Source organism: Typopeltis vanoorti, chromosome 16 (assembly GCF_054136105.1).
Source record: "Typopeltis vanoorti isolate ZY-2024b chromosome 16, IOZ_Tvanoo_1.0, whole genome shotgun sequence".
NCBI lineage: Eukaryota > Metazoa > Arthropoda > Arachnida > Uropygi > Thelyphonidae > Typopeltis > Typopeltis vanoorti.
The window spans coordinates 100400132-100427098 of NC_143564.1; the positions used below are offsets into that span (position 1 = coordinate 100400132).

Sequence of the window (26967 nt, forward strand, 5' to 3'; positions counted from 1 at the left end):
TTAGCATGCATGTACCTCAATTGTTTACTGTACAAAATGTTTATTGTTGAAAATTGTCCTCATTTGGGCCAGGAAAGTGCATTAACATGTTTGCTGCCATGCTCCTCGGGCATAGTTTGTTCCCGCACGCCAAGCACTTTCACGTCTTCAAGGCCACTATAAGTAATCTCGTAGCAGGATTATCGGACAGAATTTTGTTTCATATGCCAACTACGAGTAATCTCGTATCACCCCCACCCATATATTACATGCGCTGACGAATGTGTTTATTGTGTCTAGTCTCTAAAAACCTTGAGTTTCGCCATGAGCAGTAAAAGAAAACTTACTGATAAAGAATTAGAAGTTTATGCTAATATGAGCGATGATGAATTTAATGAATTCATCACGTAAATGGAAGGATAAGAGGGATGTTTTTTCCATTTGACATATGCACAAATTTTAAATGGTTGAAGCAAAAAATCGGAATGGTAATCATCATCATCATCAATTTCCTGCCATGTACCCTAAAGGGGTGTTCAGGATATGATAGTACTACATGAAAAAATTACATCATTACTAACTTCCTATCTACAATTTTCCTCCAAATCAGTCTGTTACTAGTCAAGACTCCAACATTATCAGATCTTATATTTCTATCGTCTAAGGCACTTTGTACTGTATCTATCCACCTATATCTTGGTCTTCCTCTAGGTCGTTTTCCTGCCAACCTGGCAGAGAACACTTGTTTTGCTGATCTTTCCTCTCCCGTTCTATTTAAGTGACCATACCACCTAAGATTCGCTCTGCTAATGCATTCCTGGATGCTGATAATGTCAAGTTCTTTCATAATATCCTCATTTTTAATATCATATTGCCATTGATGCCATCTGTTCACACCTCTAATCTTTCTCAGGACTCATATCTGCAGTCTCTAGTCTTTGGTCAAGTGTTTTACTTCTGACCCGGCTCTCAGATCCATAAGTTAAAACTGGTTTGAACACTGTCTTGTATACAGCTAATTTAGTTCCGACTAATTTCTCTCTTATTCCATATGAATTTATTCAATTGACTTCCCACCACACCAGCTTTGTTGATTCTGTTGTCTATTTCTATATTTAATTTACCATCTTCACTAAAAATCGTGCCTAAGTAGCTGAAATGTTTTACTTGTTCCACAGGTTCTCCATTCACAACACAGTTGACATTTTCAATGATTCTGCCTAAATCATTGTCTTTGTCTTTTTATTGCTGACCTTCATACCATATCTATTACAACAGCTATTCAATTTAGTCAGAGAATCTTGCAGACTTGGATTTATTTAGAAGTATAACATCATCTGCATAAAGCAAAGAGCTGACATTAACATCTCCAATTTTGATATCATGTTTAATACCACTTTCCTTCATAATGTGATCCATATAGATAATGAATAACAGAGGGGATAATGTACATCCTTGTCTGACACTAGATTTAACATTAAACCATCTTCCTGTACTTCCTGTACTGCTGAATTACAACTCAAATAAAGACTAAGTATTGCTTGATATAATGCCCCATTGACACCATATAACTTTAGCATACTGAATAGCTTCTCTCTTGGCACCTTGTCATATGCCTTTTCCAAATCGACAAAACTTAAATACAGATCTTTGTTATATTTCCATTCTTTCTCGACTATTTGTCGTAAAGTGAAAATCTGATCCTGACAGCCTCTATTTGGCCTGAATCCAGCTTGTTCTTCACCAAGCTTTTCTTCCACAATTCTTCGCAATCATTTCTCAAGTATACTTGCATAGATATTGCCAGGATCACTTAGTAGGGAAATACCTCTGTAATTCTCACATTCAGTTTTATTTCTCTTTTTATATATAGGTACTATGAGAGCTCTACTCCAATCATTAGGAATTCGTCCCTCTGTCCAGTCTTTCTGAACTATGCAGTGCAGCCACTGTAAGACTTTTATACCACCATACTTCAGCATTTCTGGTCAAATATCATCCACTCCTGCTGCCTTTCCACAATTTAAACCTTTGATGGCTTTTTCTACTTCAAGTATGGATATGTATTCCTGACTGCATGTCTGTTCAGTGTTTTTTTACCACTGTGCTGTCATCACTGCTTCTTTCATTTAGCAGTTTTTCAAAGTAATTACTCCATACTTCACGGATATCCTTTTCTTCCGTTTTCATGTTACCTTTATCATCTCTAACTCCTTTTACAGCACTGTTTCCTCCATTCCTAAGCGTCTTCAACAACCTCCAGAAAATCTTACTACCTTCTTGATATTTATTTTCTATGTTCTTACCAAAGTCTTCCCATGACTTTTGTTTAGCTAGTTTTACACAGTGTTTGGCTTTTTTTACATTTGTCTCTGTATTCTCTAAGAGCACAAGCTGACTTATTTGCCAGGAACTTTTGATATGCTTTCTTCTTTTCCTTCACTGCCTCTTTAACTTCCTGTTTCCACCATGGAGTTCTAATTTTTCTATCCTTGCAGACAACGTCACCACATGCCTCTCTAGCTGAGTCAATCAGGGCTTTCTTCAAGGCTTGCCACTGAATCTCCAAGGTCTGATTCCTGTTTTCAAACTCTTTCATTTTTTCTTCAATAATCTTTGTGTATTTTAGTCTACAGTTCGCATCCGAGAGCTGCTCAACTTTTATTCGCTTTAACACTTTCTTACATGTTATTCTTTTCAATATGAAATTCAATTTTATTCTCCTCAAGACTAAACAGTGATCACTTCCAATTTCAAATCCTCTGTACACTCTGGTGTCCTGCACCAGGGAGAAAACATGACTATCAACAATAACATAGTCAATGAGACTTTTCTTATTCCTTGCCTTTTCTCTCCATGTGAATTTGTGCACATTTTTATGTTGGAACATGGTGTTAGTAATAACCAGTCCATGTCCTGAGCAGAAATCCAACAGATATTTGCCATATTATTAGCTTTGCTCTTTTCTCCAAATTTTCCCAAAATTTTTTTGTATGTCTCACAATCATTTCTTACTATGCTATTTAGATCCCCAACAAGGACCAACTTTCCTTTTTCATTGTGTCAGTTGCTTTTTCTAAAGCCTCAAAAAATTCCTCCACTTCTTCCTTAGTAGAACCTTCTGTGGGACCATAGGCACAAATAAGTCTCATTGTCCAGTTCCCCATTCTCATATTTGCCCACATTACTCTACTTGAGACTGACTCCCATTCAAGAAGATTAGCCTCGTATTTTTTGTTGAATACTATGGTACTCATTCTTTTCCTTGATTGTCATTGCCTGAATATAACATTTTGTACTTATTGCTCAAAAAGATCTCACCAGTTTTTGTCTTTTTTGTTTCAGTCACCCCTATTATGTCGATCTGGTACTTATCTAAATCAGAATGGTAATACCAAATATCGTTAGGGACTATAATTTGGGTATGTCAGGCAGCGATCTTTCTGATCAAATGCTTTCTTACTATTCCCCCTTACGAAAGTCAATTAGATGGCCAAAGAAATTGGCAATACGCATTCTTGATATATACATTCAAAATGCACATAAATTTTATAATATAATTACTGGAAACGCAATGACTGCGTTAAAATTTAGAGATCAATTTATCTCAGTTTTTGTTGGAATGGTTAAGCTTACAGCATCACAGATTATCAGCAGGATTCGGAATCTTCATTATTTGGAAATTTTACCATCTACAGAAAAAAAATATTCGCCAAGTATGTACACGAAACAAACAACGATGCGGAACTTGTTAGTATTGTCCTGTTTGCCAGGAAAAACCACCATTGTGCGTGGAAAATTGTTTTAAAGTGTATCATTCGTAATTTGAATAAATTCGTTTTTATTTTATTGATTTCATTTTATTATTTTTATTAATTTTTATCAGTTTTAAATTGATTTACAAATTACGTGTTATACTACGGATTAGCTCGCGCTTGGCATAGGAGGTTGGTAATCGACATAGGAGTATATTCGTAGTTGGCTTCTGAGGCACATAATATACTATATTTTAGTTGAAATTATTTCCCTTCTATCAAGGCCCCCCCAGACGTGCTCTTCACTTTATTCAGAATCCAAGGGTCCAAATTAAGGTAATTATACTAAGGGTTATCTCGTGTTTGGCATAGGATGTCAGTAAATCGACATAAGAGTATACTCATAGTTGGCTTGTGAAGCTCATATACGAACTATGAGTATACTCGTAGTTGGCAGCGAACGTGGTAAAAATCATAAAGTTCATCTCAAGCTGAGCACTTTATTTTCTGGTGAGTTACATACAATTTGTAATGCTTGCTTTTTTGTGTAAAAAATTATTTTTATAGTAATGGCCACAAACTGCAATGAAAGGGAAAAACCAACATTGAAAACAAAATTAATTTCTCTCGAAGAAAAATATTCAAAATCTTGAATCGGTTGAAAAATGAATAAAAACCTATTTTTGCAGGGACTTTGAATTTAAATGAATCAACAATTTAAACAATGAAATAAAATGAACATAAAACACGAGAAAGTGTTTATTGCTGGGTCAACGATAAGTGCAAAGCGCGTTGTTCGTGTACGCGATATTTTAATAGAAAAATGGAGAAATCTCTAATGATTTCGATAGAAGATTGCACCTCAAAAGAAATTCCCATGGATGGAAATCTTATTAAACAAAAAACTCTCAAAGTTTATAAACATTTATAGTGCAGACCAGGTTATATTGGAAAAAAATGCAAAAACACACCTATTTTTTGAAAATTGAAAGATCAGCTCGTGGATTCAAAGTTTCCAAAGATAGAGTTACTCTACTGTTTTGTAGTAATGCATCAGGCGATTACATGACAAAACCATCATCATCATCATCAAATTCCTGCCATGTACCCTCAAGGGGTGTACAGGATATGACAGAACTACATGAAAAATTTACATCATTACTAACTTCCTATCTACAATTTTCCTCCAAATCAGTCTGTTACTAGTCAAGACTCCAACATTATCAGATCTTATATTTCTATCGTCTAAGGCACTTTGTACCGTATCAATCCACCTATATCTTGGTCTTCCTCTGGGTCGTTTTCCTGCCAACCTGGCAGAGAACACTTGTTTTGCTAATCTTTCCTCTCCCATTCTATTTAAGTGACCATACCACCTGAGATTAGCTCTGCTAACGCATTCCTGGATGCTGACAATGTCAAGTTCTTTCCTAATATCCTCATTTTTAATATGATATTGCCATTGATGCCATCTGTTCACGCCTCTAATCTTTCTCAGGACTCTCATATCTGCGGTCACTAGTCTTTGGGCAAGTGTTTTACTTCTGACCCAGCTCTCAGATCCATAAGTTAAAACTGGTTTGAACACTGTCTTGATACAGCTAATTTAGTGTTCAGACTAATTTCTCTCTTATTCCATATGAATTTATTCAGTTGACTTCCCACCATACCAGCTTTGCTGATTCTGTTGTCTATTTCTATATTTAATTTACCATCTTCAGTAAAAATCGTGCCTAAGTAACTGAAATGTTTTACTTGTTCCACAGGTTCTCCATTCACAACACAGTTGACATTTTCAATGATTCTGCCTATTTTCATTGTCTTTGTCTTTTTATTGCTGACCTTCATACCATATCTATTACAACAGCTATTCAATTTAGTCAGAGAATCTTGCAGACTTGTAGCGGATTTATTTAGAAGTATAACATCATCCGCATAAAGCAGAGAGCTGACATTAACATCTCCAATTTTGATATCAGGTTTAATACCACTTACCTTCATAATGTGATCCATATAGATAATGAATAACAGAGTGGATAATGTACATTCTTGTCTCACACCAGATTTAACATTAAACCACCTTCCTGTACTTCCTTCAATTCTAACTGCTGACTTACAACTCAAATAAACACTAAGTATTGCTGGATATAATGCCCCATTTACACCATATAACTGCAGCGTATTGAATAGCTTCTCTCTTGGCACCTTGTCATATGCCTTTTCCAAATCGACAAAACTTAAATACAGATCATTGTTATATTCCCATGCTTTCTCGACTATTTGTCGTAAAGTGAAGATCTGATCCTGACAGCCTCTATTTGGCCTGAATTCAGCTTGTTCTTCACGAAGCTGTTCTTCCACAATTCTTCTCAACCGTTTCTCAAGTATACTTGCATAGATCTTGCCAGGAACACTCTGTAGGGAAATACCTCTGTAATTCTCACATTCAATTTTATTTCTCTTTTTATATATGGGTACTATGAGAGCTCTACTCCAATCATCGGGAATTTGTCCCTAAGTCCAGGCTTTCTGTAAGACTCTTATACCACCATACTTTAGCATTTCTGGTCGAATATCATCTACTCCTGCTACCTTTCCACATTTCAAGATTTTGATGGCTTTTTCTACTTCAAGTATGGATATGTATTCCTGACTGCATGCCTGGTCAGTGTTTTTTATCACTGTGCTGTCATCACTGCTTGTTTCATTTAACAGTTATTCAAAGTAACTACTCCATACTCCAAGGATATCTTTTTCTCCTGTTTTCATGTTACCTTTATCATCTCTAACACCTTTTACAGCACTCTTTCCTCCATTCCTAAGCTTCTTCAACAACCTCCAGAATATTTTGCTGCCTTCTTGATATTTATTTTCTATATTGTTGCCAAAGTCCTCCCATGACTTTTGTTTAGCTAGTTTTACAGTGTTTAGCATTCTTGGATTTGTCCCTGTATTCTGTAAGAGTAAAAGCTGACTTATTTGCCAGGAACTTTTGATATGCGTTCTTCTTTTCCTTCACTGCCTCTTTAACTTCCTGTGTCCACCAGGGAGTTCTGATTTTTTTATCCTTGCACACAACCTCACCACATGCCTCTCTGGCAGAATCAATCAATGTTTTCTTCAGAGTTTTCCACTGAATCTCTGAGGTTTTATTCCTGTTCTCAAACTCTTTCATTTTCTTTTCAATAATCTTTCTGTATTTTAGTCTACAGTTCACATCTGAAAGCTGCTCAACTTTTATTCGCTTTAAAACTTTCTTACATGTTATTCTTTTCAATATGAAATTCAATTTTATCCTGCTCAGGACTAAATAGTGATCACTTCCAATTTCAAATCCTTTGTACACTCTGGTGTCCTGCACCAGGGAGAAAACATCACTATCAACAATAACGTAGTCATTGAGACTTTTCTTATTCCTAGCCTCTTCTCTCCATGTGAATTTGTGCACATTTTTATGTTGGAACATGGTGTTAGTAATAACCAGTCCATGTCCTGAGCAGAAATCCAACAGATATTTGTCATTATTATTAGCTTTGCTCTTTTCTCCAAATTTTCCCAAAATATTTTTATATGTCTGACAATCATTTCCTACTCTGCTATTTAGATCCCCAACAAGGACCAACTTTTCCTTTTTCATTGTGTCAGTTGCTTTTTCTAAAGCGTCAAAAAATTCCTCCACTTCTACCTTAGTAGAACCTTCTGTGGGACCATAGGCACAAATAAGTCTCATTGTCCAGTTCCCCATTCTCATATTTGCCCACATTACTCTACTTCAGACTGACTGCCATTCAAGAAGATTAGCTTCATATTTTGTGTTGAATACTATGGCTACTCCTTCTTTTCCTTGATTGTCATTGCCTGAATATAACATTTTGTATTTCTTGCTCAGAAAGATCTCACCAGTTTTGGTCTTTTTTGTTTCAGTCACCCCTATTATGTCGATCTGGTACTTATCTAATTTCTCAGCTAGCTCCATTTCTTTGCCATTCAGGCTTCTTACGTTGATAGTACCGGTCTTTAACTCTGGTGATGTTGAGTTGGGGTTTGTTTTCAGATTTGTTCCAGTAGCTGAATTTTTGCTGTTCGCCCTGGTTCCCTGGCTAACACAACAGGGGCCTTGTTTAACTGGGCGACGCCCCAGACAGCATGAAATTTTGTCATCTACCATAATTGTTTATTTTGGTTTAACCAATAAGAATACAATTTGGTCGGCGAAATCCCAAATTGCAGCCCATCCTCGTTCGTTCAGTATGAAAGTAAATATCCAACAGGGTGCACCACGAGAAGGTGAGGATTGGACATTAGGTCAGAAGCCCTGGTCGGTTCTCTGCATTCCTTTAAAGGCTATGTGGAGGTCTCCTCTCAGTTATACAGCTTTGAACCTTAAGCACCCCCGTGTTTATTAACCAATCTTCAAATTTTCGTGCTATGAAAGATTAAAATATGCACTATTTTATTTTCTCTAAAATATTTATGCATTATGTGCAATGAAGTTTAAGTACAATTTGTAATTTTTATACTATGTATTTGTTTCATAGTTTATATGTTTTCTTAACTTAAATGAATTACCTGAATTAAATAAAAGTATATTTTTTGTTGGATAAGTCATTGTTGTTTATATAATTAAAAAAAAAAAACAATTTCGGAACATAACCCTACTTTTTCTATGTGATCTGAGACTCGTATAACACGATTTATACAACGCGGCATTTCTGCGGAAATTAACATCCCGTTATACGAGGGTTACCTGTATATAATTTTAAATGGTCAGTAATTCATTATTCTGCTAATCAGACTTCAATCACACCTCTCATTCCTTGAATGATAACAAAAGCAAGCGTGAATTTCAAGACCAGCATTCGCCCCTGGTTTAGACCTATGATTGTAATACTACTACTAACAGTATTTCATGTGACATTGAGTTTGAAGCCATCTGGCGTGAGGTGTAATCCAACAAGATCAATTACATAGTGGGATTTTGTTACAGACCTGGTGGATTAGTTGCTAGTGACAAAGAATTCATCATCAAATAGAAAAGATGAGTGCGAAAAGAGTAATCATAATGGGAGATTTTAATTATCCAAATATTGATTGGATAGCAGTAGAATCTAATGAGAAGAATGAAAATACATTTATTGAGCTCACAGCCAGATTTAGACTTGCTGAGGCCCTAAGCTATACAAAACCCAGAGGGTCCCCTACTGTTTTAAATTACATCAGCTGGTCTTTTTGTTTTTTATTTGAAGCCCAGGCAGATTGCGAGGCCCTAAGCTGTAGCTTTTTTAGCTTATACGTAAATCCGGCTGATTGAGCTGTTGCAGGTCAACTTCCTCAAGCAGCATGCGACAGAAGGAACTCAAAGAATGTTAGATTTGATTATAGTGTCAGATGGGGATTTCAACTGAAGACGTAAATATTCTGCTTCCGGGTGGTGACAGTGATCATGCAGTACTCACTTGGGAAGTGACTAAGTTTATAAATGTTCCATTCACAAAAAGTTACATGCTGAACTGCAAAGAAGAAAATTATGACCAACTAAGGAGTATACTGAGTTCAGTGGAATGGGAGCAGTAACTGAATGGGAAGCTTTAAACAATACTTAAATGATGTGTTATCAGAATGTGTCCCAAGAGTTCGAAGAATAAATAGAGTAGGAGTCAAATGGATGTGTAATCTTATTAAGCAAGAGATTTGTAAGAAAAGGATAATGTGGAAAAAATACTGTGTGCATAAGGATAATGTCCATTATGAAAATTATAAGCAGCAGGCTAGAATAGTCACAACTGTTGTACGGAAAGCAAAGTCTGAGTATGAAAAGAAACTGGCTCTGTGTGCTAAAGAGAATTCTAGCGATATGCTGCAAGTAAAAGAAAGAATGAATATGAAAGAATAACTATTCTAAATGCTGATGGCATGAGGGTTACAGATGCAGAAGAGGTTATTCAACTAATGAGTGCCCATTTTGTTAAATGCTATCAACCTGGTGTACGAGATATTGAGCTTACTTCTACCTCTTCACTCAATGAAGAAACTCAGGTGTATGAGGATGAGCTATTAGAGCTGGTGCACAAACTTAATAAGAAAATTGCAATAATGACTGATTGGATATCAGCATGTGTGCTAAAAGAGTGTTCAGCTGAACTGGCAATTCCTTTGACTAGGCTGTTTAATATGAGTCTCAAAACAGGGAAATTTCTGCAGGAATGGAAAGAATGTATGGTAATTCCATTGCACAAGGGTAGTGCAAAGATCAATGTATCCAACTATTGACCAATTAGTATCTCAGGAATGGATGTGAAGATTTTGAAAAACTGATTAGGGCTTGCATTCAGAAAGGGGTTGATAGTGAATCTCTACCTTGCAATGAGCAACATGGGTTTACTAAGGGAAGGTCATGGTTTAGTAACTTGCTTACATTCTATAACGATGTTATCATTGAACTAGAGAAAGGGAACGGATACACTATGATACTTTTGGATTTTGCTAAGGCTTTTGACAGAATACAGCACTGTAGACTGTTGCATAAATTGGAGTATGTGGGTTTTTGGTTATGGAACATTAGCATGAATAAGAGGATGGTTGACTGACAGATATCAAAAAGTGGTATATGGGGAGGATGTTAGTCTGCAAGATTTAAGGTAACCAGTGGTGTACCACAAGTGTCAGTGCTTAATTTCTGTTATTGAATCTATACATTAATGATATTGTAAAGGATTTGACAAGTGACATACAGCTATTTGCTGATGATGATGCTGCAAAGATAGGTGCTGCTGATATGCAGACTTTGCAGAATGATTTGAATAGGCTGGAAATGTGTACATAGGAAAATGGATGTCAGTTCATTCTCAGTAAATGTAAAGTCATTCACTTTGGCATGATTAGATATCCATTGTCTTATTATAAGGGGGTGCTTAAGGGTCAAAGCTGTATAACTGAGAGGAGACCTCCACATAGCCTTTAAAGGAATGTGGAGAACCAACCAGGGCTTCTGACCTAATGTCCAATCCTCACCTTCTTGTGGTGCACCCTATTATGTATCTACCTGTATACTGAATGAATGAGGATGGGCTTGCAATTTGGGATTTAGCCAACCAAATTGTATTATTATTGGCTTAAACCACAATACAAAATTATGGTACAACATGACAAAATTTCATGCCGGCTGGGGCGTCGCCCGGTTAAACAAGGGTTTAACCGGGCGACGCCCCTGAAGGGTTATTATTGGATTAATACTCTAGAGATTTTCCATATGGTAGAACAAGAGGAAGGAACAAGAACATGGGGCCATTCATGGAAGTTACAAAAAGGAAGCAGTGAGTAAAAGGGTAAGAAGTAAGTTTTTTTGCATGGAGAGTGGACGGAGTATGGAATTCAGTGCCTGAAAAGGTGGTGAAAGTGCAAATAGTAGATGAGTTTAAGGATGGTATGATAGAGTTTTTATTGACTAGTTGTTGATTTCCTATGCTGTCTTGTGACTTCATGGTAATCAAGAAGGTAGTAATATTAATATAAAATCTTAATGCAAATTCCAAAATAATATGTGCTTTTAATGAATAATCTTTGGAATTTCAATATAAAACAATTGTCACCTTTTAAACTCAGTCCAGAGTCATTCTCAAATATGATTACATAAACCCAATAAGTTGGGAAATTCCTCTGTAATGTTCAATTCACTTTTATTTATTATTTTATTTTATTTTTATTTATTGTTATTTTTGTTTCAGGGTGATCTGACCATGCCTTATTCTTTATGCATTGTAGCTTCTGCAAAATTTGTACCTCCATACTTGAGGATTGGTTGAATATCATCTACTTTCAGCCCTCCAATATTTCAAGTTTTCAATTGCTTTTCTACCTAAAGTATTAATATATACATTTAATTGCATTCTTTGTAAATGTTTTCTACCACCATTCTGTAATTTTATTTCATTTTCAAAGTAATTACTATAGTTATGTAGGATATCATTAGTTTTCTTGTCACATTTATCATCTCTGATTCCTTTTACGGTACTGTTTCACGCATTGCTTCATCTCTCTCTCTATCCCTTGCTATCGACTATGTATCGACTTTCTCTTTTTCCCTCTCTTTCTCTTATTCTATCGTTTTCTCTCTCTCTCTCTCATAACTTTCTAGCACTTCTACTTTTGTTCGTCTCATTTCAATTTGCCTTTGAAGTCTTCCAGTCCCTCCTTTCATGCTATTCAACTCATTTTTCATATCTACCTCTTCCGGTACCTTGACTCCCCCCCCCCCTCCCCTCCCCCTCCCCTCCCCCCAACTCCCAAGCATCCTTCTCTTACTTGGCATTCACCGACACAGTTGACACCATTCTTCAGAACCTCCAATTTTCTAGTCACACTACCTAATGTCAAATTCATTCCAATCTCTCTCTCTCTCTTGCTTTCCTTCCCCTTGATCACACTATTCATATCGCTATGTTATTACTCACCTATGTTTCCTGTTCACCACTTGTTATCATCTGTCGTCACCACCAAAATCAGAGATGCTGATATCCGAATCATCATCTCTGATTGGGATATCAGCATCTCTTTATCTGCAATTTGGGCAAACATGCACTTCAGTTACTTATCCACTTCATTCATTTTTCATGTGATAAACATATATGCTAAAAGGACGGCATGCTACAAAATTTTTTAGGGTATTGTGCAAAATATAATCTCTAAATTGTGATGGGATAGGTAGCAACATGTCCGTAAATAATTGGTAAATTTACTTGAATCTTACGTAGTATTGTTTACTTTTTATATCTTAGCGTGTCTGTGTGTTTTCTGAGTTATTTCAATTAGTAATTTGATAAATACGATTAATGGCATGCACATGGCGCTGATAAGAAGGAATACAATGCCGCCAAGATCACCATCTTTGTTCAAAAATTTTAATATAAAGGAGTTTATTCAGTGTACCATTTGTGAGAATGTATGCTTTGAGGAGAGTGGTTGGAGTCTGGTTAGACAATGATAGTGGAGCGAATATATGCAGAAAGTGTAAGGAATCTGAGGATTTAAAGTGTGTTTCAGGTCGTAAGAGTGATATCATTGTTGAAAGTCAGAATGTAGAAAATAGTGATATGAGAGGTATGAATAATGATATTTGCGAGGTGATACCAGATAGCTGTGAGAGCGGCATTGAAAGTGAGAATGAAAGTAAAACTACAGAATGAATGAATGGATTAACAGATAATAAAAATGATGAGACAGATGCAATGAGTGAGATCGCAGGTTGCATGGAGCGATACATAGGGCAAATCGGCAGCTGGAGTGTAGGCAAAAATGTTTACTGAGCATCATAATCATGCGTATCAAGGATTTAGGCCTAGCATGGCCTGTTTTGGCTTTAGAAGTCATCGTTGAATCGTTTAGGAGGACGTCCTGGTTTTCTTTTTCCTAATGTCTTGTTCTTTAAGGCTTGTTCTGGTAAACTTTCTGTTTTCATTCTTTGAACGTGTTCCATCCATTTATGTTTATATTTTTTAATTTTTTCTATTACTGGTTCTTGGTTTAATTCTTTCATAATTTCTTCATTTCTTTTGTGATCAAATAGGCTATACTTCGCAGTTTTTCTCATAAACTTCATTTCTGTTGTTATTAATCTTTGTTTGTCTTTTTGTTTTATTGTCCAGATTTCGCTTCCATACATTAAGACTGGTAGGGCTAATGTATTGTATACTTTTAGTCTGGTTTGTTTTTGAACTAGGTTTGGTTTAAATATAGAGGTAATTACACCTGCTGTTTTTAAATTTTTTTGCAATTTTTACGTTTATATCTTTTTCATTTTCATATGTGATTATGCATCCTAGGTAGTTAAATGAATTCACCTGTTCTATGATCTTGTTATATATTACTATTTAGTTCTTGCTGGATCTTGTCCTTTAAAGGCCATAGTTTTTGATTTTTCTGTTGATATTATCATACCATAATCCTTGGATATCTCATTTAGATCTAAAATAGCTTTCTGTAAGTTATCTTCACAATTTGTAATTATTATTTGGTTGTCGACAAAGAGGAGAGTGTTTAAGTTTACTGTAGGAGAAAGTTTAATTCCTTGATGTAAATTTTTATTCCATTTTATTATTATTTCATTTAAGTAGATATTAAAAAGAGTTGCTGAAAGGGGACATCCCTGTTGGACCCCTTGGTTAATCTCTTGCGTATATGATAGCTCGTGATTTAATCTTATTTGTATTTGATTATTTTCATATATACTTATGATAGCCTTTAGGATATGATTTGGTATTTGTCTTTCTTTTAATATGTTAAATAATGTTTCTTTTAACTTTGTCAAATGCTTTTTCAAAGTCAATAAATGCAATATGTGTTTCTAAATTGTATTCTCTTCTTTTCTCTAGTATTAATTTTAGGCAAAAAGCTGGGTCTATACATGATCGTCCTTTTCTAAATCCATTCTGTACTTCTAAAATAAAGTTTGCAGAATATTTCATTAGTTTGCTATTTAAGATTCTGCTATATATTTTGTAACAGGAATTTAGTATACCGACACCTCTATAGTTTTTAGGGTCATCTCTATTATCTTTTTTAAAGATAGGAATCACAATTGCCTTTTTCCATTCTATTGGGGGATACCAGTTGAGTAAATTTTATTTAAAATAATAAGAGTCTTTCTTTGAATCTTGTTCCTGCATATTTATATAGTTCTGAACCTAGCTTATCTTCTCCAGGTGATTTTCCGTTTCTTGTTTCTTTCAGGCTGATTTCTAATTCTTCTTCAGTTATTTCCTTTTCATTTTCGTTAATTATTTGCCAGTTGTCTTTTTTAAAATATTTGTCTGTACACAGACAAATTCTTCTAATCTCAATTCAGTATTTAATTTTATGTTTTCTTTGGTATTTGCATTTAAGTGTTTCAAAATCTTATATACATTGGGTCTTATTTTATATAAATCATGTTCTAAATTAGAAACAAATTTGTTCCATGATTCTCTGTGTCTTTTTCTGACTTCTCTTTTAGCTATGGCTCTTATTCTTTTATATTCTATTTCATCTTCTAATCTTTTACTGCTTAACCATTTATGATAGGCTTCTTTTTTCTTTTTGATTATTTCTTTCATTGTATCATCCCAGATCTTCAGTTTTTTCCTTTTATTGAATTTTTTGGGCCTTTCCTAATAAACGGCAAAAGTATGATAAGAAAAATAAGAGTATGATTGTGGGTGTAAACAAAATGAAAGAACGAGTGCTGTATGGAGATTCTTTAGTAAGAGATGTGATAGATGAAAGTTTGACAAAATCGTACCAACCTGGTACGAACATTAAGGATGTAAGCGAGTCTATTAGACCGCAAAAACAGAGGGTGAAAGAATTGATAGTAGTAGCAGGAACGAATAATTTGAAATGAGACAAAATGGCTATGAGAGAGGATTTGAAGGAATTACTTGAGGTAGCAAAAGAGAAGAGTGAGAGAGTTAGGATGGTGAGTCTGTTGCCACGGTATGACAGTGAAGAGTATAGAAGGAGGGCCATAATTGCTAATGACTTTATGCTCGGATTATGCAGGAGGAGTGGTGTGGAATTTGTGGATTTATATAAGAAAGGATTTATATAAGATGGATAATTTGCATTTGAATGAATTTGGTGTATGGTGACTTGAAAAGGTGTTGTTGAATGAAGAGGAAGTGGATGTGCAGAATCAGGGAAACTAGCGTTATTGGGGGGGAGTAGATATGCAGACTATAGGGAGACAGTTGAGTGTATGAATGGATGTGATATGCCTGAGCGAGTACGAAGGACAACAAATCAGAATGCGATAGTTAGTATAAGGCATCAAAATAGGGATGAGACAAATGGGCTTCTGCAATTCATGTATACTCATACCAGAAGTATTAGGAACAAGAAGAAAGAATTTTTGGCTTTGGTTGGCACTTCCAGGCCACAGGTTATTGGCATTAGTGAAACATGGCTGACAGAAGATGATATAGCTAGTGGGATTGAATGTGAGGGGTATGGTGTGTTCAGGAGGGACAGGGAGAATAAAATGGGGGGAAAGGAGTGTTATTGATAATTGTTCTGCTAATTATCAGTAATTAGCAGAACAAAATATACAAGTGGGTGCTGCTATAGACACCAGGTGATGGAATAGATGGTGGAGATAGTATGCATAAGCAAATAGAAGAAATGAGTGGAAGGAGGGTAATTATTATGGGAGGTTTCAACTATGGTAACATTGATTGGAAGGAGGAGAGGACACATGGGAGGATGGAATTGGATTTTATGCGGTTATTAAGGGATAACTATCTGCGACAGCATGTAATGGAAAATACTAGGGGTTAGAGAGTGCTTAACCTAGTAATTCCATCTGAGAATTTGGCTGTAACGAATATGACCACATTGCCACCAATTGGTGAGAGTGAACATAGGGTCTTGACTTGGTAGGTGGCTAAAGGTGTGGAATTTACAATTAAGACAGGGTACATGTGGAATTATCGGGCTGGTAAGTATGATATGCTTAGGAGTTTGATTGGTTCAGTGCCATGGCATGTAAAACTGAAAGGGGTGGATGTTGATAGTGCATGGGAGGCGGCTAAGAAGTGTTTGCAGGAGGCAATGGCTTACTGTATACCTAGAGTCTGAATAATAAATCAAGTAGGGGTTAAATGGATGAATAACACCATTAAGCTTGAGCTGCACAAAAAGAAACAATTTGGAGGGAATTTAAGGAGATAGGTGATTGGCAGGCACATGAACGGTATAAAGCGCAGGCCAGAAGGGTAACGAGTGTGGTAAGGAATGCAAAAGCGGATTATGAAAGAACATTAGCCATGCAGGTTAAAGAGAATCCTAAACAGTTTTTTCGATATGGTGCAAGTAAAAGAAAAAATGTATACGGCAGAATGATTTTAAAGAATGCCGATGGTAGGGAGGTAACCGAATCAGTTGATATAGTGGAATTACTGAGCGAGCACTTTGCAAAAGTATATCATCCAGGTGGTGACATTGCAGGAATGAAGGAACCATTAGTTTATACGGGAATTGTGCTGAATGAAGTGCAGGTGAATACGTCTGTGGGATTGGATGGTATACCAGCTCGTGTCGTACGTGAAGTGGCTAAAGAATTGTCAGTGGCTTGACCGTTTTGTTTAATTTGAGTTTTGGGTCTGGGTTAGTCCCAAGGGGGTGGAAAGAGGGGAAAATAGTTCCACTGCATAAAGGAGGTTCCAAGACTGTTGTTCTAAATTACCGACCAATCAGCATATCAGGAATTGTCAAGGTCTTGGAGAAAATAGTCAAGAAGAATATACAGGATTGGATAGATGAAAATGGGATACTGTATGGGGAACAGCATGGTTTTGTGAAGGGTAGATCATTCCTCAGTAACTTGCTCACGTTTTATCACACAGTGACGGCAGAACTGGATAAGGGTAATGGGTTTACAGTGATTCTACTGGACCTTGCTAAGGCCTTTGACAGGATACCACATGGAATTCTAATCAGTAAACTGCATATGGAGATGGATATAGAGTTGGTGAGATGGATAGGAGGGTGGTTGATGGAGAAATATCAGAGAGTGATTTATTCAGGAGTAGAGTCCAAAAGACATCCTGTGACTAGTGGTGTGCCACAGGGTTCTGTTCTTGTAACACTACTGTTCAATTTGTTCATTAATGATATAGGGAAGGATCTGAGAGGAAGTGTTCATTTGTTTGCTGATGATGCAAAGGTGGGTAGAGCAATAGTGAGTGCACAGGATGTCAAAATTTTGCAGGATGATTTGGATAGTTTGGAGGACTGGGCTAAGTAGAATGGATGTCAATTTAATGTGGCAAAATGTAAGGTTATGCATTTTGGGGTGAAAATATTAGGAGCAGTATATCACATTGGTGGAACTGTACTCCAGGAGATTGACGAGGCAAGGGATTTGGGAGTGTTAGTGGATAGGGAGTTGAAGTTTAGGGGACACATTGCAAAAGTGGCTAAATCAGCTCATCAAATCACTTGGTTGCTGAAAAATGCTTTAACAAGCAGAGACAAACAGGTTATTGTTCCTCTGTATCAAGCCTTGATAAGACTCCATCTAGACTACTGTACCTAGATATGGGCCAGGGTTTCTTCTGGATGGGGAAGAGGTGGAGAGGATCCAGAGATGAGTGACCAAGATGATAGCAGGTCTTTGGAATGAACCTTATAAGAACAGGTTGAAGATTTGTGGGTTGCAAAAATTGGTTGATAGGCAGAAAAGGGGTGATATGATTGAGACATTCAAATTACTGAAGGGTTTCTATAAGATTAATTCAGAAGATATTTTTGAGAATAGGACTGGTGGTGGGAGGGATAGAGGCCATAGATGGAAGCTGGGCAAGAGTGTTAGAACTAGGAAGCTGCCAAAGTGTGTTGTGGGTGCCATGACTGTAAATGAGTTCAAGGCGAAGTATAATAGATTCTGTGGGAATGTCGAATAGTTGTTCTCGACATGATGTTAGGGCCTCCCCTCGATGAATCTATGGACTCCTTGGAGTTGCCTTAATAATAATAATAATGTTATATGAAAGTAAATTTGGTTTGTAGAAAGTTATATAGATTTACTTATTCATTGATTATGATAATCAAATGATAACATAACTATACTGTTACCTTTTCAGATACTACTTTTTACTCCTGTCTCCGCTGAAATTGCACAGGCAAATGTGCAAGCCTCAAAATCCTCAAGGCCCACTAATCGTACACTTTTAAAACAAGCATCCTCAATGGCATTACCTCTGATAACTGATGAAGTTCGTTGGATGAGAATTAGAACTACTCATTTGTCAACAGCAGATGGATTACCACCTCTTCCAATGCATCTGTCATGGGTTAGGCATGGCATTTTAGTGGTAGGAATGGATAATGAGATGCATATTTATTCACAGTGGCGATCTCCTAAATCAGGTATAAAATTTGTTTTGAAAAATTTGATTTAGTGTGGATATTCAATTATGGAAAGGTATTTAAATTCCATTTTTAGAAAAAATAATCTCGTATTAACACTTATCAAAATTTTTGTAAGCCAAGAATCCTAATTTTTGGTTTGATGTAAGTCTTTGAATACAACAACGGTTTTCATTTCTTGATTTTAAGTGCAGAAAATATCAATTATCTTTCTTAGTTAGGTTTCGGAACAGAAACCTGTATTGTTTTATTTTCTGAAATTCATTATTAAAATATATACAGGATACAACAATATAATATACAGGATACTACATGAAGAACTTGCATCATTACTAACTTCCTATCAACAATTTTCCTTGAAATCAATCTGTTATCTGTCAACACTCCAACATTATCAGATCTTGTATTTCTGTTTTCTAAGGCACTTTTTATTGTATTGATCCACCTATATCTTTTTCTATCTCTGGGTCTTTTTTATGCCATCCTAGCAGAGAACACTTGTTTTGCTAATCTTTCCTTTCCCATTCTATTAAGTGACCATACCACCTGAGATTAACTCTGCTAACATGTTCCTGGATGCCAGCAATGTCAAGTTCTTTCCTAATATCCTCATTTTTAATATGAAATTGCCATTGATGCCATCTGTTCACACCCCTAATCTTTTTTAGGATTCTCATATCTGTGGTCTCTAGTCTTTGGTCAAGTGTTTTATTTCTAACCCAGCTCTCAGATCCATAAGTTAAAATTGGTTTGAACACTGTCTTGTATGTAGCTAATTTAGTGTTTTGATTAAATTCAGTGTTTCGGTGTTTAATTCATATTTCAAGAACATGCTGACAAATGCAGTGCATAATTAAATGAGGCTGAATAGCTATATTGTAGTTAGTGAGCAAGCTGATCAGATGATTGTGGTAATTTTTGAATCTTTATACATACCCATTCCTGAGTACCCAAGTTTTTGACAGGTTTAAGCACAGCTGATATTCACCCAGTATGCACCAGTTTTTGCATTACCAGTTAAAATATTGAAATGTTTTTTGTACTAGTTTTTATATAATATAATAGCAGCTGCAATAAGCTGTAAAATTAATTACCGTTATAAATTCTAATATAAACTCATTAGTTTAAGCTAATTGTCATAAGATGTTGCAACAGCCACTAATAAATGGTCCTTCTATCACAGCAACATCTGAAAAACGTTTGCAGTACTATCTGCCTGTGTCACAGTCTGTATCATTGGCTGCATTGCATATTTTTTATATAATTCATGTTGAAGAAATTCTAAATTGAGACGTAAATTTTGCTCAGTCAGGAGCATCAATTAGCTAGTGACTGCTGCCTTAGACAAAAAATCAACAAATAATTTGGAAATTATGAGAATGATCATCATCATCATACGTATCAAGGATTTAGGCCTAGTATGGCCTGTTCCAGCCTTAGAAGGTATCGTTGAATCGTTTAAGAGGACATCCTGGTTTTCTTTTTCCTAATGGCTTGTACTTTAAGGCTTGTTTTGGTAATCTTTCTGTTTTCATTCTTTGAACGTGTTCCATCCATCTATGTTTATATTTTTTAATTTTTTCAATTACTGGTTCTTGGTTTAATTCTTTCATAATATCTTCGTTTCTTTTGTGATCAAATAGGATATACTTTGCAGTTTTTCTCATAAACTTCATTTCTGCTATTGTTAATCTTTGTTTGTCTTTTTGTTTTATTGTCCAGATTTCGCTTCCGTACATTAAGACCGGTAGGGCTAATGTATTGTATACTTTTAGCCTGGTTTGTTTTTGAACTAGGTTTGGTTTAAATATAGAGTTAATTACTCCTGTTATTTTTAAATATTTTGCAATTTTTATGTTTATATCTTTTTCGTTTTCATAAGTGATCATACATCCTAGGTAGTTAAATGAATTCACCTGTTCTAAGATCTTGTTATCTAATACTATTTTAGTTCTTGCTGGATCTTGTCCTTTAAAGGCCATAGTTTTTGATTTTTCCGTTGATATTATCATACCATAATCTTTGGCTATCTCATTTAGATTTAAAATAGCTTTCTGTAAGTTATCTTCAGAATTTGTAATTATTATTTGGTTGTCTGCAAAGAGGAGAGTGTTTAAGTTAACTGTAGGTGAAAGTTTAATTCCCTGATGTAATTTTTTACTCCATTTTATTATTATTTCATTTAAGTAGATATTAAAAAGAGTTGCTGAGAGGGGACATCCCTGTCGGACCCCTTGGTTTATCTCTCTTGTATATGATAGCTCATGATTTAATCTTATTTGTATTTGATTATTTTCATATATACTTGTGACAGCTTTTAGGATATTATTTGGTATTTGTCTTTCTTTTGATATGTTAAATAATGTTTCTTTTAACTTTGTCAAATGCTTTTTCAAAGTCAATAAATGCAATATGTGTTTCTAAATTGTATTCTCTTCTTTTCTCTAGTATTAATTTTAGGCAAAAAGCTGGGTCTATACCCAGCTTTTTGCCTAAAATTAATAATAGAGAAAAGAATTTTGCTCATTTATGTTAAATTTGCCTAAAATTAATAATAGAGAAAAGAATTTTGCTCATAATGTTAATTATGCAGGAACAAGATTCAAAGAAAGACTCTTAGTATTTTAAATAAAATTTACTCAACTGGTATCCCCAATATACATGATCGTCCTTTTCTAAATCCATTCTGTACTTCTAAAATAAAGTTTGCAGAATATGTCATTAGTTTGCGATTTAAGATTCTGCTATATATTTTGTAACAGGAATTTAGTATACCGACACCTCTATAGTTTTTAGGGTCATCTCTATTATCTTTTTTAAAGATAGGAATCACAATTGCCTTTTTCCATTCTATTGGGGGATACCAGTTGAGTAAATTTTATTTAAAATAATAAGTGTCTTTCTTTGAATCTTGTTCCTGCATATTTATATAGTTCTGAACCTAGCTTATCTTCTCCAGGTGATTTTCCGTTTCTTGTTTCTTTCAGGCTGATTTCTAATTCTTCTTCAGTTATTTCCTTTTCATTTTCGTTAATTGTTTGCCAGTTGTCTTTTTTAAAATATTTGTCTGTCCACAGTTCTGTGTAGTAATTTAGAAATTTTTCTAATTTCAATTCAGTGTTTAATTTTATGTTTTCTTTGGTATCTGCATTTAGGTGTTTCAAAATCTTATATACATTGGGTCTTATTTTATATAAATCATGTTCTAAATTAGAAACAAATTTATTTCATGATTTTCTGTCTTTTTCTGACTTCTCTTTTAGCTATGGCTCTTATTCTTTTATATTCTATTTCATCTAATTTTTTACTGCTTAACCATTTGCGATAGGCTTCTTTTTTCTTTTTGATTATTTCTTTGATTGTATCATCCCAGATCTTCAGTTTTTTTCTTTTATTGAATTTTTTGGTCTTTTCTAAGCTTTCATTTGCTGCTGCATTTAGTATCGTTTTTATATTAAGCCATTCTATTTCTATTTCTTCAATTTGTTTTATTTTATCTAGATACTGGTTAATTCTTTGTTCATATAGCCATTGTACATTTGTGTCATTCAATAGTCTAGTTTTATAAACAAATGTTCCAATTTTTCTTTCTGTTCTTGTTACTTGTAGCCATTTAGGTGGTAATCTTAATTTTATTTTAACAAGGAAGTGGTCACTGCTTATTTCATATCCTCTGTGAACTCTAACATCTAGTGAATATTTTGATGTCTTTTCATTTAATATGAAGTAATCTAATATTGATTTCCATCCTCTTGCTGCCCAAGTATATTTATGTATGTCTTTATGTTTATAGAAGGAATTCATTATTTTTAGGTTATTATAAACTACAAAGTCAATCAATTTTTTACCATTTCTGTTTAGAGTGTGTTCTCCATGTATTCCTATATTATTATTAATTTTCGTGTTTCTAATTCTTGCATTTAAGTCTCCTGCTAAAATTATGTAATCATTTTTTTTAATTTTATTATATATGTTTTGTAGCTGATTATAAAAATCAATATTATCCTGTTCTCTTCCTTCTTCTGGGGCATATAAACCAATTATTGTTAAATAGCCTCTATCTATTTTTATTCTAGCTTCTGTTATTCTTTCATTCCATAATTTATAATGTTTTAACTGTTTTGAAAGGGAGTTATGAATCCAAATCATGACTCCTGCTTGTGCTCTTTGGTCTCTGTCGACTCCACTGTATATCACATTAAAATTTTCAGTTCTCATAGTTCCTTTTAATTTCTTTTTTGTTTCAGTGATTACTGCTATTTTAAAATTTCTTTCATTTAATAACTGGTCTAATTCTATTTCTTTATATACTGTTCCTCTTACATTCCAGTTTGCTATGTGTATTATATTTTGTCGTTTCCATTTTCGTTTTCCCTTTTCCATTCCAGGGTCGTTTCCCATAGATTCAATTCGATTGTCTTTTTCTGTCAGCTTACAAGTATGGTTATGTTATCCATGTCAGGGGACTAGCCTGACGATGGAATAGTTCAGTGGTAGGGCTGCTACCTTAAGGCTTCTGAACTCGCCTTCTTCCGAATTTAAACCCATAGGAGGAATAGGGTATATTGAAGGGGAAAGGGTAGATTATAGAAGAAATATAGTAAGGTTTATAGAGAGGACATAGTTGTAAGACCAGAAATGAAAAGACTCCATGGCCCTCGAGTACTCTAATAGCACAAGGGTCATAAAGTAAGAAGAGTTGGCTGATAAGGCCTTATAGGAAAGATTAAAGTAAGCGGGTCTTCCTCAAAGTAGAAGAAGGAGAGAATAGATCCAGCTAGGGGTCCATGGGAGTGCCGCTTCCCTTACAATCAAGATGATTGCCCCTTATGGTCCTGTTGGTCCACGAGTCTTTATTCAGTATATTCAGACCACCCCACCATATATATATATATATATATATATATATATATATATATATACACACACGCACGCGCATGTACACACACACACACACACACATGGTGGGCTCCCCTATCTGCTACCCAGGGGACGCGCTCTCTAGGGGTTACAGGGTCCCCTGAGAATATGAGAATGATATAATGAATAATTTGTGCTACAATTTATATGACTTGGTAAACAGTTTGTAATATATGCATATATAGCTTAGTTTACTTAAAGAATAAAAGTACATTTTAAAAAAAAAAATTTGATTTGTATTTTAACCTATAATTAACATTCGAATTAGTAAATATTTTGAACATCCCCCATGGATTTAAGAAGCTATTTCTATCAAAACATATGACACAAGTTCTGCCTCTTCCTGGGGAAGATTTTCAAATATAATTTAATCTGATCATCTCTTGATACTGATCTGTAGTATCTGTTGTCTGTATTTTGACATGATCTACACAACTTGACTTCTCATGTTGCAGAAATATTAGATATTTTTTAATATTCTTTTGTTTGATAAATGCTATATAGCCTCTTTCCAAACTATGAAGTTCTTTGTTCATGGAATTCTGTATCCTTGTGGATCTCAAGTGGCACCATCCCCATTGCAACGTGGATGTCAGTGAATGTGCTAATGTAAATTTTTTAATCCTTACTCTGTATGCACCAGTGATGTATTCACTTGACTTATTCACTTTTAATAACACAAATTAATAAACTTTTAACAAAAAAGAAAACATTTTTATATGACCAGGTTCATGTCCCATTTTGTAAATGAATAAACACAACTAAATTTAAAAAAAAAAATAAAAAAAGTCATGCTTCACTAAAGGAAATTCAACAATAGCAAACTATCCACTATGTCAAACTGCTCCTTTGATCCTTACAGGTTTACTATGGTGACATTCAGCTATATATTACTGTATAAATTATGTACAAATAAACAACATATATTTACAAATAATTTCTCTCTCTATATATATATATATCTATCTATCTTTATGTATATATGGAAAAGTTATATTTCACTTCAAATACCTAATCCAACAAGTGTTATTATTTTCTTGACCTCCATGGAATCACAAAATTAATCACAGAAGGTCAATGCTACTCAGTACAAAGTGTGTCACACCACTCCTTAAAGTCATCCAACATTTACACTTTCATCACCCTCTCAGGCAATGTCATCTATGCTTCTACCACTTTCTATGCAAGAAACGTACTTCTTAACCTTTTACTCACTACTTATTTTTGCAACATCCACGAATGACCCCACATTCTCATTCTACCAATAATATTGGAACAATTCTCCGGAACATTAATCCAATAATAACACTTTGGTATCTGAAATATCTCAATCATATTCCCCTTTGTCTTCTGTCCACCAAACTCTGCAGTCTGTATGCCCTTGGTCTATCCTAATCATCAACACTGTACAGTCCTGATATCATTTTTGTTATCTTTCTCTGTACCCTCTCCCAGGTTACTTAATCCCCTTCAAATTCTGGGAACCAGATCTAAACAGTAATTTGGATGTAGTCTTATAAAAGCTGTATACAATGGGAACACCATACTTTTATCTCTCATGATCAGTGCCCTCTTCAATATTGCAGGAATTCTGTGAGATATCTTCACATCGTTTGCAATGTGTTCTCTGAATTTCTATCTACAATCACCCAAAGATTTCTTGCTTCCTCCACCTTCCAGTATAATTCCGCAAAGTGAGTCTGAAGCATCCCATCGTGGATCCCAAATTTTAAAACCTTTTATTTAGTTGCATTAAACTGGCATCCCCATTCATTTGCTCACTTTGCGAGCTTATACAAATCCTCTTATAGGATTTGAATAAGCTGTCAATAAGAGCCAAAACATTAAACTATTACTAATAAACTTTCTAAGCTTCATATCATCTTCAAATAACTAAATATGTCTCTGTAGTCCTGTGAAAATGTCATTGACATAAAGATTGAACAGTAATGATCCCAGTGCTGAGCCTTGTGAAACTCCGCTTGTAACCTTTCTACTCTCTGATACTGCTCTCAATATACAACACTCTGATATCTATCAGACAGCCAGTTATCAGTCCACTAATCTGATTTTCAAACCCACATGTTGTAGCTTAATACTATTTTGTCATGTGGCTATCCTGTCAAATACTTTTCCAAAAAAAAAAAAAAAAAAAAATGCATTGTATGCCTTACTTGATTCACTGCTCATTACTGTATTTAAAATTAACTAAATTAATAAAAAAGAGGAGCAACACTTAACAAATCCATGCTGTTCTGAATAAATAATATTGTCCCCATCTGTCCTGTATATGAGTTCTTGCCAATTTCTCCAAAATCTTAACTACAGAAGAAATATAAACAGGAATATTAGTTCGATACTTCCATTCTATCACCATCCTTATGCACGGGTACTATCTTATCCTTATTCCTCTCTTCAAGATCCTGCAAGACTCATTAAACAGTTAAGTTAATGCACAGTCAGTTCAACAGCACATTTCCTTAAAACACGTAGCAAAATTCCATTTCTTCCTTTTACCTTACTCAGTACTTCCTCCTTCCTACAATACTTAGGTATTTGGAATGCATCCTCTTCATTTGTTTCTAGCACTTCACCACTCATTATCCTTCTAGGAATAAAGCTGCTGTACAACAATGGACCATTCTAATAAAGTAATCATTAAATAGCTCAATTATATCATCTGCATTGGTCACCTGAATTCTACTCCATCCTGCAAGGTAATCTGGCCAAACTGCAAAAAAAAATAAAAATAAATAAATTAAATAAAAAATTAAAAAAAAAATCTTTGTGATTCTCCTTGGATTGCACTAGTCTTCTCTCATATTCTAATTTTTCTCATTTACCAACACTAGTTACTTTTTTAAATTGAGTCTTATATTCTTTATGCAAGTATTCCTCATCTCTCACTTCATATATCTTCGATAATCTCATTTTCATCTACATTTCCTCTTTAATTTTGCTTGTCATCCATTTTACTCTAAATCCTTTTATTTTTTTCACTCTACAATCATTTACTGTACAATCTAACATTGCTATCAACAGTTTTTTTTTCCTTAAGTATCTCCCATACACTAGTGATCCCTCTTCAAATTCATTCATCCATTGTAATGCTGCAAGCTGGTTTCTAAGTCTATAATAGTTGCTTTCCATATAATTCCAAATGAATTCCCTGTCTGTTCAATCTCCAAATCAGGACTACATGGTCACTACCATGTCAGGAAAAAATTACATGGGATAAAATTGCACTGCAAAAATCACACGAGGACGAATTATACAGTGAAGAAATTACACAAAGAAAAAATTACACATAGATAAAAATACACTAAGAAAAAAATTAAAAGGAAAAATACGCAAGTAAGAAATTAAGAAATTAAACAAAAAATTACACAAAATTAAAAGTAAAAATAGGAAAATA

At 34.7% G+C, this 26967-nt stretch overlaps 1 protein-coding gene across 4 annotated transcripts in view; it reads left to right on the forward strand.

Annotated features, from left to right (window-relative positions):
• The window catches only part of Rbcn-3A (rabconnectin-3 alpha), a 984230-nt gene that overhangs the window by 342430 nt on the left and 614833 nt on the right, over positions 1-26967 (forward strand). For all 4 annotated transcript variants that reach the window (XR_016549602.1, XM_090406519.1, XM_090406521.1 and 1 more), the window contains exon 23: positions 18347-18632. Coding sequence is in view for 3 of the 4 variants with exons in the window: in XM_090406519.1 (XP_090262645.1) it covers positions 18347-18632 (286 nt within the window). In the remaining variant the exon portion in view is untranslated. The remainder of the gene's footprint in view (positions 1-18346; positions 18633-26967) is intronic.